We start from the raw sequence: 13697 nt of genomic DNA on the forward strand, positions 1-13697 counted from the left end.
AAAATGACAGGAGTTGATGTGAAATGCGAGAATGTGCATATGAACCCGTTGCTATGCGCGTATTTTTTTAAATATTGCTTCGAACAAAAAAATAGTTACATCAATGAGAAGCTTGTGGCCAATTTATATAATGTAACTAAGAGTATTTTTCATGTAGCTCGTCACGTTTGTATTTTATTTAATGGATATGATTCGGAGGTAGTGGAGGGGGTAGTTGCTTCGTGTATAGATACACGCCAGCGATCGGCCTGATGTTTTGTACAATCGAAGTCAAAACTTTTCTTGGCCGATACGCTGCCGCATATCTCGATTTCTTCAGAGCCATCTTCAATGCATAATTATTTTCGATTTTTTAGGCATTTTTAAATGCATTAAAAATGTAATGGAGTATTTGTTTTTAGCATTTTACTTGACCATTTGTTCTGATTTCATTTGGTTTTTTTTAACACCTCATTTTTTTATTGTTTCATTTTTTTTATGAAAGAGAAATTAATTTGTTGTAGTAAAAATTGATTTTAATTCGAGTATACAATTAAAATACATTCTACTAATCTGAGAAATGCCTACGATTGCATAATAGGGTATATCAACAATTCCGTCGAAAGCGACTTTAGACGAATATGAAAGGAGATTCAGTTTCAGTTTATTTGGAAATTTTTGGGGGGTCAAGGCTGTTATTTAGGTTTTCTCAGGTGCATCTTTAATGCATAATTATTGTTTATTTTTTAAGCATATTTAAGCACCGGTTGCACCAAGCTCTCTTAAATTTATGTATGGAGTAAATTTATTCACAGTTAGACCATTTTATAAATTCGCCGTAGAGTGCTTCTATTTAGCCATGCGGTTGTGAATATCGACCAAATCCTCCATCATTAGTGGCAAATGGTGATGATACCAATGATACATCACGTTTTTTGGTGAAATACCTTCGATGAATTTTCGATGAAATTGGTCGGCAGAGTATTTTTATTTATTTCGATACGAGGAACTGAGGATTTTCTTAACTGGGATTAGTTGAAACCGGGCCTATGTGCATTAAAAATGTCAAGAAGAATTGTTGTTTACACTGTTCGAAAATTCCTCTTGAAATTTCAAGTGAAAAGGCTTGAAATTTTTAACAATGACAAAATTACATGAAATTTCTATACATTTCTTCACTGACGAATCAGTTTATTTCTTGAATATTCAAGTAATTCTCGATTTCCAGATCCATGCGGCACTAAAAAATGTGGAAAATTGGGAAAGTTCAGGCAAAAACTTTTCTGAATTCTCAATCTATTAAAAATTCAGTTGCATTTGATGTTCAATTTTTAACATGAGTTGGAAAATACAATTATTCATTGGAACCTCAATGATCGCTCAATATGAAAAATTCAATTTTCTTGAATTTTCAAGATGAATGAAAAATTTTATGAATATTTTCATTTGAAATTAAATTCAAACTCACAATATTGAAAATTCAGATGCAGCTGCGATTGAAATTTCACGAAATTTCTAACAGTGTAGAATTTTATTTGAAAATTTATCCTCATTTTCTTCAATTTGTTCTGAACTACTAATTTTGCTTCCGAATGGAAGCTTTGTAATCATCCATTTTTACGATCTTCTAATTTTGCTTGGAAATGATGTATAATGTCGTGAAATATCAAGATATGATGTTTTTAGAAAATGTGTGTGGATTTTTCTGAATTTTCTTATAAATCTTCACGAAAAAAGGAGTGAAGTCGAAGCTAAAAATCTGAAATTTTGTGAAATAATTGGCATCATAAAAATGAACGATTACAAAGCTTCCATTCGAAAGCAAAAGAAAAAGAGTTATAGCACAAAAAGAGACGGTCGGATGGGTTCTACCAAAAAGGCTCGAACCCCTGCTTATTTTATATTGAATTTCTAATTAATTTACTGGAAAAACTTTGTCGATTTTTTTCACGCTTTGTTTTATTTATTTTTTATTGCTTGAAATTTGTTTACATTCGGTTTTGTGCATCCAATCATGCGATAATTTCCCTGTAATTCGAGAATGAAATGAAAATCCATTTTACTAATCTGAAAAATCCCTACAATTTCATAACAAAATTCAGTCAGAAATTTTAAACACCTTTCACTTACGGAAAATTTAATCCCCAATCTCTCGACCGATTAAACGATCCACCCGTTCCCCACGAACTTTTCTCACCTTAAAAAACAGTAAAGGAAGCCTACCCAGGATGTACATTTACAACATATCCCCATTCACTCTGAACTTGAACTATTTCCCCTTAATTTCTATTTTCCCACCTTATCGCCTTTCCAAACTGAAACCACTTTGGTTTCTGAAATTACAAACTCAGTTGATTTTATCAGCGATTTAATAATGCTATAAATGATGATGTTCAATATTAGCTTTATTCTTGGAGTCAACGGGAAGTATTCATGTCAATCTAACCAGAGGATTCAGTGAAATTCTTCCGCTAGAAATGAGATAGAATCTCTTTATTTTTGTTCAAATGAGTAGTTGATGTTCGACAAAAAAGACAAAAAAAATTGTAAAAAAAAATCGCCAAGAACGGGTGTTGTTCTTCTGTATTTTTGATGTTTACAAACATCAATTATTCTGTGAATATTTTGGAAAGTGTATTTATGGAAAAATGACGGAGGATTTTTTAAAGTGAACTTACGGAGTAAAAAGGAAAGTTTTATGATGTCTAAAATGATTAATTACTGAATTCATTCAACAATGAATAATAGTTGGATTTAAAAAATTATATCTACACTATTTCTTGAAAATTATCAACAAATCTTTCTCATTCCTTTTCCCTTTAAGGATGTTTTGCTATTTTCAGCAAATCTTATTTTTTCATGTTCAAGGAAAATTCTATAATTTTCTTGGCTGATAGCAGAACATATGGAACTAACTTCTTAGATGTTAAAAAAAATTAATCGCAGCAGTCTCGCCAGAAATAAATAAACAAATTTTTCTTTCTACACGGGCTCTTATGGGATTCATGTTGAAATTTATAATTCACCTACTATAAGACTAAGAATAGAAATAAAAATAGACGGTAATCTGCCAAACTATAGTGAATCGCATAGCCAAAAAGAGGAAATATTTGAAAGATTCTGCCCCATATAAGCACATGTTAGCGCATGCGTTTGGTACATTTTGTTTACTCCATTTCTAAATAATAAACGTGGGTCTGGGTGGATTGAAATTTTTATCAAGATAAAGCGCATAACTTCATCTCTCAGTTAAAAAACTTCTTTTTTTTTTAATACTTGCGATTTTGGATAAATATCCTTAAATCCATTGATTTTTTAGATTTTCCCAAAAACAAAAATTCAAATTAAAAAATCCTATCATTTATTCTCCTCCAGACAGACCCCGAAACCGGCTGTAAAAATTTAAAAAAAAGGACTTCTATAAATAATAACCCAGAAAATCTTCATTCCCATTTTTCCACAATTTTCTCACCTCCTACTAAAAAAAGGCAGTAAATGGAACCCAATATTTTCCCATTCTCATTGAACTCAGCTTATTCCTCTTAATTCCAATTTTTTATCAATTTTTTTACCTTTTCGAACTACTCGATTTCCACGTCACGCTCCTGTCGAAGAGGTAATGGCAAAGGGGGGTTGGTGAGGAGGAGGGGATCGACAAACTTCCTTTCCATTGCTTTAGCGACCTCGTTCGTTAAACGCGTCGTTGCTCTGGCCAGCGTTGAAAAAGACCGGACAACCTTCACTACCATGTTGGTCCCACGCGGCTCTTCCGAGGTCACTAAGCACGAGATTTCTTCCCTAAGATAATTTCATTTGCAATGTAACAACATTGTTACATTAATTACGGAATTTTAAGCACTTCGTTATGTTGAATTTTTACATTTTCTCAGAGTTTTTATCTTCTTCTTTTGTCGTTTTTTCTGGCAAGAGGCCATATTTTGCATGATAAATATGGGGAAATAGTTCATTTTGGTGAGGATGAGCGGTAGAGAGATGTTTGGTGAGACGCGATTGAGGACAAATGTGCATTTTGTTAGAAAATGCAGAATCGGAATTTGTTTTATGGAAAAAATTGATCTCAATTAATTGTAATCGACAGTTGAAAATGATTCATCAACAATGAATTCTTATAAACTAGAGGATTAATCGTGATTCGAAAAAATTTGATAGACTACTGGGTTTAGTAAGATTCAATCTTTCTTGAAAGCTTGGAGAACTTTTTATGGGAAATTTAATTCTCTACAAAAAAAGTCCTTCGATATTCTCTTCTACACTTAATAATGATTGAAATATCAACGATGTTGTCTCATTAACAATTTTGTCTTCCTCAAAGAATTGAAAAATTTTGTAATAAAAACATTGTGAAACTTTCGATATGGGTAGAGTTGAGCCTGTGACTTTTACGTCCATGCCTACAAGGTTGAGAACGCACTCGAAAGAGTCCAGGGGAGCTCCAAAGCGTCCGTAAGACTCATACTTTCACCGACCGTGACTTCTACGCGTTCCACCCAACGAGTTTTCCACCTGAGATAAAAGAAGCAATAGAGACACACGTGACCATGTTGCCACGTAGGTTACTGGTACCAGATGCAGACTACAACGATGCCTAGAGTTAAATTGTTGTGATAGATGTAATGGATGGATTACATAGGTGGGAAAGGTTGAAATAATGGTTTTCAGATAAATCAAGGAATTTTATTATTCATTCATGTTACGGTTAGGGTTTATTTATTTGGACGTGATAACCCATTTCCGGTGATGTGACGTCCCATGGGATGAAATCATTTTTTTATGGCAGAGATAAAAAAAGTGAAAGGAGATGAATCAAAACAAATTTTTAGTTTATTTCGTGAATATCTTAGGAACTATTGGATTTATCAAAAAACGGCAGAACAATGTTTTTGGGCAGAATCGCATTTTCTACAAAAAATTTTTTTGACTTTTTTTTGATGAAACTAATTATTATGAAAATAGCTACGAAATAGTTTAAACGCGAATGCAGTTATCAATTTCTCATGAACATCAGTTTTCAAATTATTTTGTAAATATGTTAGGCACTATTATTATTGTACTCATCGAAAAAAGTCGAATTTGTTTTATAGAGAATTTAATTTTATACAAAAAGTTCCTGCAACTTTTTTCAATTGCTTTAATAGTTCTCGTGGTAAAAATTCCGCGAATTTTTTCATATTTAACAATTTAAATGCACAAACAATTATTTTTTAACGCTGATATTTCCATCAGATAATACCCCGATGAGCCTCAAATCCCAGAGTTTTTTCACTTTTATCAGGCTTCATCATCGAAGAAGATGAAAATAAAGAAAAGAAAAAAGAGAAAAACGTATTGAGACAATTTTTCATTTATTATTGTTGCAGGAAGGGACGATTTATCCCCACCAAGTTCCCTGAACGGCTATAGTGCAGACAGTTGTGATGCGAAAAAGAAAAAAGGACCAACACCCCGACAACAGGAGGAGTTGTGTCTAGTGTGTGGTGATCGTGCATCTGGTTATCACTACAATGCACTAACGTGTGAGGGCTGCAAGGGTTTCTTCAGGCGGAGTATAACGAAAAACGCAGTTTACCAGTGTAAATATGGAAATAATTGTGAGATTGACATGTATATGAGACGAAAGTGTCAGGAATGCAGGTTAAAGAAGTGTTTGTCGGTGGGAATGAGGCCTGAATGCGTTGTACCAGAGTATCAATGTGCTGTCAAACGCAAGGAGAAGAAGGCCCAGAAGGTAGGGGTAAGGACATATCGATTCATTTTTTTTACACATTCCACGCTGTTAAGGAAAAAATTCAAATTTCATGGACAGTCCACTAGTAATATTCATGAAAATGTCATTGAATGCGATTTAACAGGGAAAAAATTATTAAATGTCAAATTTTACTGAAAATTGAATGAAAATCCAAATTTTTGATTATCATGAGAATTCCTCAACCTATTTGAACTTTCAATAAAATCATGAATATTCAGTGCCGAATAACGATGAATTTGGAATCAATTTAAAATTCAGGAATATTTGTACTGAAATTTTCACTAATTTTCAGAGAATATAATAATTGAACTGAAATTTCAATGGAACTATCATGTGATGAAATATTCTAAGTGCACATCATTTTTTTCCAATTTCCATTTTCTATAATTCAACGAATTAAAGTGATGTAAATAAATTAGATGAGCGAAATTGGTTAAATAACTTTTTTGTAGAGAATTTCATAAACTGAAAATAGTTCATTTGGCATTTTCTTCTAGTATGACTCGTTATGGAGATAAACAAATATTCAATAAGATAACACTAAAAACTTGATTGATAATTCCGTAATTATCTCGTTAATGAGTGATTGTAGAGAGAAATGTCAGAAAATATATTATTTTTGAAAATTTCGTAAGTCTAAACCAGCTCTTTTTACATTTTGTCATAGAATGACTCTTTATGGTGATAAACGAGTATTTAATCAGATAAAAATGAAAAATTGATTGGTAATTCTGTAATCACCTCGTTAGTGAGTGATTTTAGAGAGAAATGTCAAGAGGTATTGATTTTTGATAATTTTAGAAGTTGCAAAAAGGTTCTTTTGGCATTTTCAGGTGAGAGTTCACTCACTACTGGAATGATCAAGTATTTAATTAGTTACAGCTGAAATTTTCAAACGTGACAGACTAATGTTATTGTTGTTGAATTCACATTATCTCTTTAATTAAGGATTATCCGAAAAAACGTAGCCAAATTTTAGGGGAAAATGTGGAAAAGATAAAATTTGACGGCGTCTTTTCCCCCGAAATACCACATCAGAGAGATAGTTACCCATTTAGTACTCCTAGATCCTTCTCCAAACTAAATACACCATTTTGACTTCATTAATAATTTCTTTTTTTTACCCTGTTGCCCCAGGATAAGGACAAACCGAACAGTACAACGATGAACGGCTCACCTGGAAGTATTAGTGGAATGGCCGCCGACCAGATTAAAATTGAACCCTCGGAGGCAGATTGTCTGCCAATGAATTCTGGCAGTACTGACTCGTTAATAGAACTTAAGAATGGACTTTCAATCGTGAGTCCTGAGCAGGCTGAGCTCATTCAGAGACTCGTTTATTTCCAGGGACTCTATGAGAATCCCAGTCCTGAGGATCTTGAAAGAATTACGGTAAAATTATTTATTACTAATTGTTATTGCTGGAGAAACCTTGGGATCAACATTTATAAGCAAAAAGTTGTTCCTTTCTCTCATTTTTAATTGTCATTACCTCGTTAACAAGTAATTTTAGAAGAAATCTTTGTGTATAATTTCATTTTTTACCACTGATTTTTTTAACGGATTGCATAATTAATAAAAATTCCAGGTTTTTGTACTTTTTTTTACGCCAATTATTATTTCATTATCTTGTTAATGAGAGGTAAGAAAAATTGTCCGCTGAATTTTTTTATAGGAAATTCAATTCGCTACAAAAAAAGTCTTATGAAATTTTCCCTCAGGTCAACTCGTTGCAGAGATAATGACCAAATTAACAAAAAAAATTTAATTTTTCTCTTTCTCATTTTATTGATTTCGTAATTTTCTCGTTAACAAGTGATTTTAGAACAATCAATTTCTACACAAAAAAAATCATCATGACAATTTTTCCCTAGAACCCCTCGTTAACGAGATGATTGAACGATTAGTAATTGGTTAATAAATGTAAAAGAATCATTACAGAGATCGTATCGTTTGAATTGTTGGAAATACCAATTTAGGAGAAATTTTTGTAGAGAATTTCATTGTTTTACAGCAAAATTATTTAAGCGATGATTAAATAGATAATAAAAATTTCATTTTTTTCAAATTTTACAGGTGCAAATTATTATTGAATTATCTTGTTAATGAGTGGCAGGAAAATTGCTCAAGAAATTTTTTGTAGAAAATTACATTCTCTAATTGACAAATTAGCAAAAATTTTATAATTCTTTTCTTTTTCATTCTACTGATTTTGTAATTTTCTCGTTATCAGCTGATTTTATAAAAATTAATTTCTCTCCAAAAAAAATATGGCATTTTTCTCTAGAACCGTTCATTAACGAAATGATTACAAGATTAGTAATTGGGTAATGAATGTAAAAAATCTGATTCCAAAATCTCATTGTTGGAATTTTTGTATTGAAAATCTCAATATGAATAATTGGACTTGTTTTAACAGCATCGACCAACGGAAGGTGAAGATCCCGGTGATGTTAGATTTAGGCATATGGCGGAAATAACGATACTGACTGTACAGCTTATTGTTGAATTTGCCAAACACTTATCGGGTTTCGATAAATTGCTGAGGGAGGATCAAATTGCCTTGCTCAAGGCATGCTCCAGTGAAGTAATGATGCTGAGAATGGCAAGAAAGTATGACGCTACGACAGACAGTATCCTATTTGCTGATAATCAGCCGTACACGAGAGACAGCTACAGTTTGGCTGGAATGGGTGATACCATCGAAGATTTGCTGCGTTTTTGCCGGCATATGTACAATATGAAAGTCAACAATGCTGAGTATGCATTATTAACGGCTATCGTTATTTTCTCAGGTAAAAAATCATCAGAGTTTCATCACTTAGTTTTCAATAAGGACCCAATTTTTCATATTACAGACATTGAAGAATTAGAGACAAAATGATATGTAGATTTTTGCTTTTTTTTTAATGGGAATTTAATTTTTTTCGTTACATTTTTGTGGGAAATATTGTCACATGTAAAATAACACGTTCCACATTTTCCGTTAGATTCAATAGTTTTTGAGATAATACTAGATAGACATTATGATTTATGTATACAAATATCAAAATTTTTTTGGCAGAAAATATGTAGAGATATTAATGCAAAGAATTTAATTTTAATTTTCTATTACCGACTGTAATGGTTAGGTGGGTGAGGTGTTGCTCCGGCGGACATCCAAGCTAAGCAGCGTTGAGCTGGGTTAGTACTTGGATGGGTGACCACTTAGGAACACCTCGCTCGCACAAAAATTGCGGGCGGTAGGTACGGTGTAGCGGCCTAGTGTCGTCTCCCTCTAGTCAGTGTGACAGATGGATATATTAGAGCACTGCACAATCGGCCGGCTGTGCGACTGGGGTTTTACATGGTTTCCCGTGCAGGCCTAACTCGAATGGGGCACAGTTAAGAGTAAGACGGCCATGATACCGCAGATAACAATGAGAGGAAAGAAAGGACGGGAGGCAGGCTAGAGGGAGGGGTTTCAAATCAAGAATTACTTCGATAAAACCAATGAAATAGAAAAAATAAAAAATAAAATAAAAAAAAATAATTTTCTATTAAAAATGTTTTTCGACATTTTTCTTTAAATTCACTAGTCTTTGAGACAGTTGGGTAATTACGGAACTTCTCTTCATTATATTATCTTTCGTAAATCGTGGAATTATCTAGGTAATTATCAATTTCGAGGGAAAATGTCATGGTCTTTTGGCCTTGATGTCATCAAATTTCGTCATTCATGGCGAAATCCATTAGTCTTTAAGATACTTAAGAAATTGAGAAATGGAAACAATTGTGGATAACTTTCAATTGAATCTTGTTAACTGTATAATTATCTTGGTGATTGCTGGTCTAGACATTTTTTGAGAATTTGATTTTCTTTAAAAAGAAGTCTCGGAAATTTGTTGTTAAATTTACTAGGCTGAGATATTCTGAAAAAGTGAAGAAACAAAAAAAAATCCTCGAGACTTTATACAATCTGTTATTCATAATGAAATCATGTCAGAAACAATTCCTTTCTATGAGATTTTGTTAATTGTGGAATTATTTCGACATAATAAAAAATTACAAAATAAAAAATTCATTTTTCAAAAAGACATTTTTTCAAAATCATCCCAGTAGTCAACCTCAAAAGAACACATCGAGATACATTTTCCTAGAGAATTCAATTATACTTAGATAAATCTGAAAATACAAAACAATTTCCAAACTAAATTCCACCTGTTCTTATTTCCAGAACGACCAATGCTCCTGGAAGGTTGGAAGGTGGAGAAAATTCAGGAGATATACCTCGAGGCACTCAAAGCATACGTGGACAGTCGTCGTAAACACAAATCAGGAACCATATTCGCTAAACTACTCTCCGTATTAACGGAATTACGAACACTCGGCAATCAAAACAGCGAAATGTGCTTCAGTCTGAAGCTCAAAAACAAGAAGCTACCTCCATTTCTTGCCGAGATCTGGGATGTCATGCCCTAGTTTATTTTCACTCTCAACAGGCATGCTAATTGCAGTGTAATTGCCCCAGTGGCATCATATTATTTCAATAACGACGCCCACTGCACATTTGTTATTGTCGAAATAAAAAAAACACTCATTCAAGTGGGAAATAACGAGAGATAAAAATTTAATGGAACGGTGTGCGTCAATTTTTTTTACTAGTGCACCACTGTGCCACTGCCTCATCGTCGTGATAAAATCGTTATCTCCATGCTCTTTTACCATTATTTTTTGTTCCTAAATTATTATTTTAACATTGCGTGGTACTCTACGATATTAATCCAGAAAAATTATTTATTTTACTATCGAAAGATGCGACGAAAGCGTGAAATGAACGATCAAATGCATAATTTCATCTTTTATTAACCAAAATTTCCATATTTTATTCTATAAAAAAATTGTTACTGAGCAATTAAACAACATAGTTATTTTTCTGGACCATTAGCCCGTCTTAAATCACAAAAACGAAACCAGAAACGTCACAGAAACACTCCTCAAGAACAAATAATAATAAAAAAGAAGAAGAAAAGGCAGTGGTGAAGGCACCCAGGCTGTGATACGTAGAGACAGTTACAGAGACTATATAAGAAACTATTCTACACTTATATATTACTAAAAAAATTGAGGAAAAATGATAAACATAATGATCACTTACCCGGACCCCTCTAAACTAAAAAATAAATCATAAAATTGAGCAAAATACTAGGTAAGACATAATCGTTAATGTACAGAGAGAGCTCGAAGATCAGTGTGAGACTGAAAGAAAGAAAAAAAATCTTAATTACCTGAAAATTGAAGGGAAAAAAATCTACGACAGAACGAAATAAAGGAAAAATAATTGAATAAACGTGAAGAGTAAATCCAATAATAAAAAAATAAACAATAATGCGCAGAGAGAAATGAAAGATGATTGAGAAGAGAATGAGGATACGAATGCGGAGTATTAAATGGAGAAAAACTAATAATTTAAGGTTTAAGATTATTAAATAATACAAATCTGTGTGCTTTGTATTGGGCACTGTTGAGCAGTGCCTCTGGCACGTACTTTGAAATAAAACTGCGAATTACGATACAATAGAGTCTATATCACGATACATAGCATAATATATTGCCAGCATATACGTTTGTTTGTACGAAGTAATAAAGCTGATGAGAATATAGGGGATAATGAGAGTTTTCAGGAATGATTAATCATCATTTGATGATGGAGATCAAGTATTTGGGGGTGGTGAAACGTGTGAGGATGATAGATCGACGACTTCTAGATATTTAAGAGGAGTAAGCGAGACTAGAGATGTAGATGAAAATTTAAAAAAATGGTCTTTTAGTCAGTCAGCTAGGCTTTAGGTGACCGAGTCAAGTGCAAAGCCCTGTGCCTTCAGCAGCGGACATCGGCTCACCGAAGAAAAAAAAATAATGAGAACATTTTTAAAAGAAAAAATAACGAAATCCATGAAATTTAACCGTCCGTTTTAATTTTTTAATAAATAAGGAGAAAAGTGAAATGGAAAAAAAAAGAAAAATAATGTAAAATGTCATGCAAAAAATATTAATAACGTATGGATTAAATTTAAATTTAAAGATTTAAATTTAAAGTGCAGGTAATTACAATTGTAAATTGCAAGAGGTTCGTTATGATAATGAAGTGACAAAATAATTGTTAGAGGATCGGGCGAGCAATTTGACATGTTTTGAGGATTTTAAATGTATTTTTCAGGGTTTTGGGCGTGGGGGAGGATCTGATGCGACGATTACGGAGTTTTGGTGATGTTGTAACATGATACGAGTAGAATTAATTGATAATTGAGTGGTGGAAGGGTGAGGGATGATAGAAAGTCGTGGATATCTCTTAAACTATTAAATCTATCGAAAAAAGTTAGAAAACATTTTTTGTGGGGAATTTAATTCTCTAAATTGTTTCTTTTATGACTTTTTTCTGTAAAATCGATAGTTCAAGAGATGGCGACAAAAACCAGTTGATAAATTTCATTTTTTTACTCTTCACCATTTCACCACTTAATTATTTAACGATAAATAATAAGAAAAATGTCAGAAAGAATCGAGAAAAGACTCAGAGACTTCTTCAGAGTGGGAAGATTACGGAAGAAATCATAAAAATTATCAAGCGTGATCCAGTAAGCGAGAAACAAACAATTAACCAATGAAATTCTTGATGTTGTAACACTGTTACTCTATTGCTATTGATTCATTGTACGCAGTTATATTCTGTAGTCAACTACCATGCAAGTGATAACGTCATTATTTGTGTAAAGTATTAAGAGCATAAAATTTTTAAAAAACCCAAAAAAAACATTAATTATGGTGAAAAACAAAAATTATGAATGACAAAGAATACACACATTTTGACGTATGGCAGTGATGTAAGAGTGTAATTAACGAACAAAAAACACTTGAGAATTTTCAATTACACCAGGGAGTGACGAATTGTTAACAACAATTTATCCAGTCGATAATTATTGTGAATATTGATAATATACGTGTCATGTTGAAGACTCCGTCATGTTAAGAATCATTCGAATTCGACTTTACATTTTCATTGAATGAAAAATGAGAATGTAAAATCAAAAGTATAATCCTTTTGCTGATTCAGGGATTTTTCAATTTTTTATTATCATTATGAAATCGTTGAATTTGTACATTTGTTTTTATTAAGGTGTAATTGTGTTCATAAAATTTATCATTTTTTTTATAATATTGAAGAATATTAAAAGTGAGTTTACATTGAATTTATCGGTTTCTTGTGAGTTTTAACACCTTAAAAATCAAATTATATTCTAGGAAATTTTGGGGTTTTTGGGATTTTGGGTTATAAAATTCATGGGAATGTTTTCATGGCTGAGTAATATCAATTTATGAAAACTGAATTGTTTTTCTCGTTTCTTGTCAAGAACAAATTTTTTAAAAATTATTTTTCATTTTGCTCTGATGCGATTTTGATCTGTAGACAATTATTTGTACGTTTAAAATGATCTTCAGATTCTGGAGAATGTGATAAAAATGATAAATCTCGTGAATCAGCATCGGGAGATTGATAATCTCAGAAACTGTAGCATTTAACGATTCTGTGGGGAGTGGTAAAACATTGAATATGTGAGATTTAGGGAAAATATCTTTTTGTGTCGCGGGACATGAAAATTAATATATACACCTCGCCATGGAAAACATATCGCCCTCCTCCACGTGCTTACCATCTTCGCCTTCGGCTCGGAAGGCAATCTTGCACATGGGGGACGGTAATCTGTTTTCCAAGGCTCGGGCATGTAATGTACTATGAATTTTATTCTAAAACAACTAGTCTTGAAGATATTGAGATAATGTAGGGAACTGCCTTAACGACATTGAAAGAGTAAAAATTTTTGTCTTCACTACTTACTAATGAGTTTGAAGAAAAATGTCACAAAAGTTTTTTTGCAGTTTATTCAATTTCCAAGAAAATGTTTTCTGACAT

The 13697-nt window shown here is 32.5% G+C and overlaps 1 protein-coding gene across 3 annotated transcripts in view; it reads left to right on the plus strand.

The window, feature by feature from the left end:
- LOC107042756 (ecdysone receptor) overlaps window positions 1-11396 on the plus strand; it is a 167553-nt gene extending 156157 nt beyond the window's left edge. For 2 of the 3 annotated variants that reach the window (XM_015263936.1, XM_015263937.1), the window contains 4 exons: window positions 5358-5731; window positions 6884-7138; window positions 8166-8541; window positions 9963-11396. In XM_015263936.1, the coding sequence (XP_015119422.1) occupies window positions 5358-5731; window positions 6884-7138; window positions 8166-8541; window positions 9963-10207 (1250 nt within the window). In that variant the 3' untranslated portion in view covers window positions 10208-11396. The remainder of the gene's footprint in view (window positions 1-5357; window positions 5732-6883; window positions 7139-8165; window positions 8542-9962) is intronic. The other variant, XM_015263938.1, reaches the window with a different exon arrangement.
- The last annotated feature ends 2301 nt before the right edge of the window (window positions 11397-13697 follow it).

This window comes from Diachasma alloeum, unplaced genomic scaffold (genome assembly GCF_001412515.2).
Source record: "Diachasma alloeum isolate Michigan unplaced genomic scaffold, Dall2.0 Dall_scaffold_00515, whole genome shotgun sequence".
In the NCBI taxonomy this organism is placed as follows: Eukaryota; Metazoa; Arthropoda; class Insecta; order Hymenoptera; family Braconidae; genus Diachasma; species Diachasma alloeum.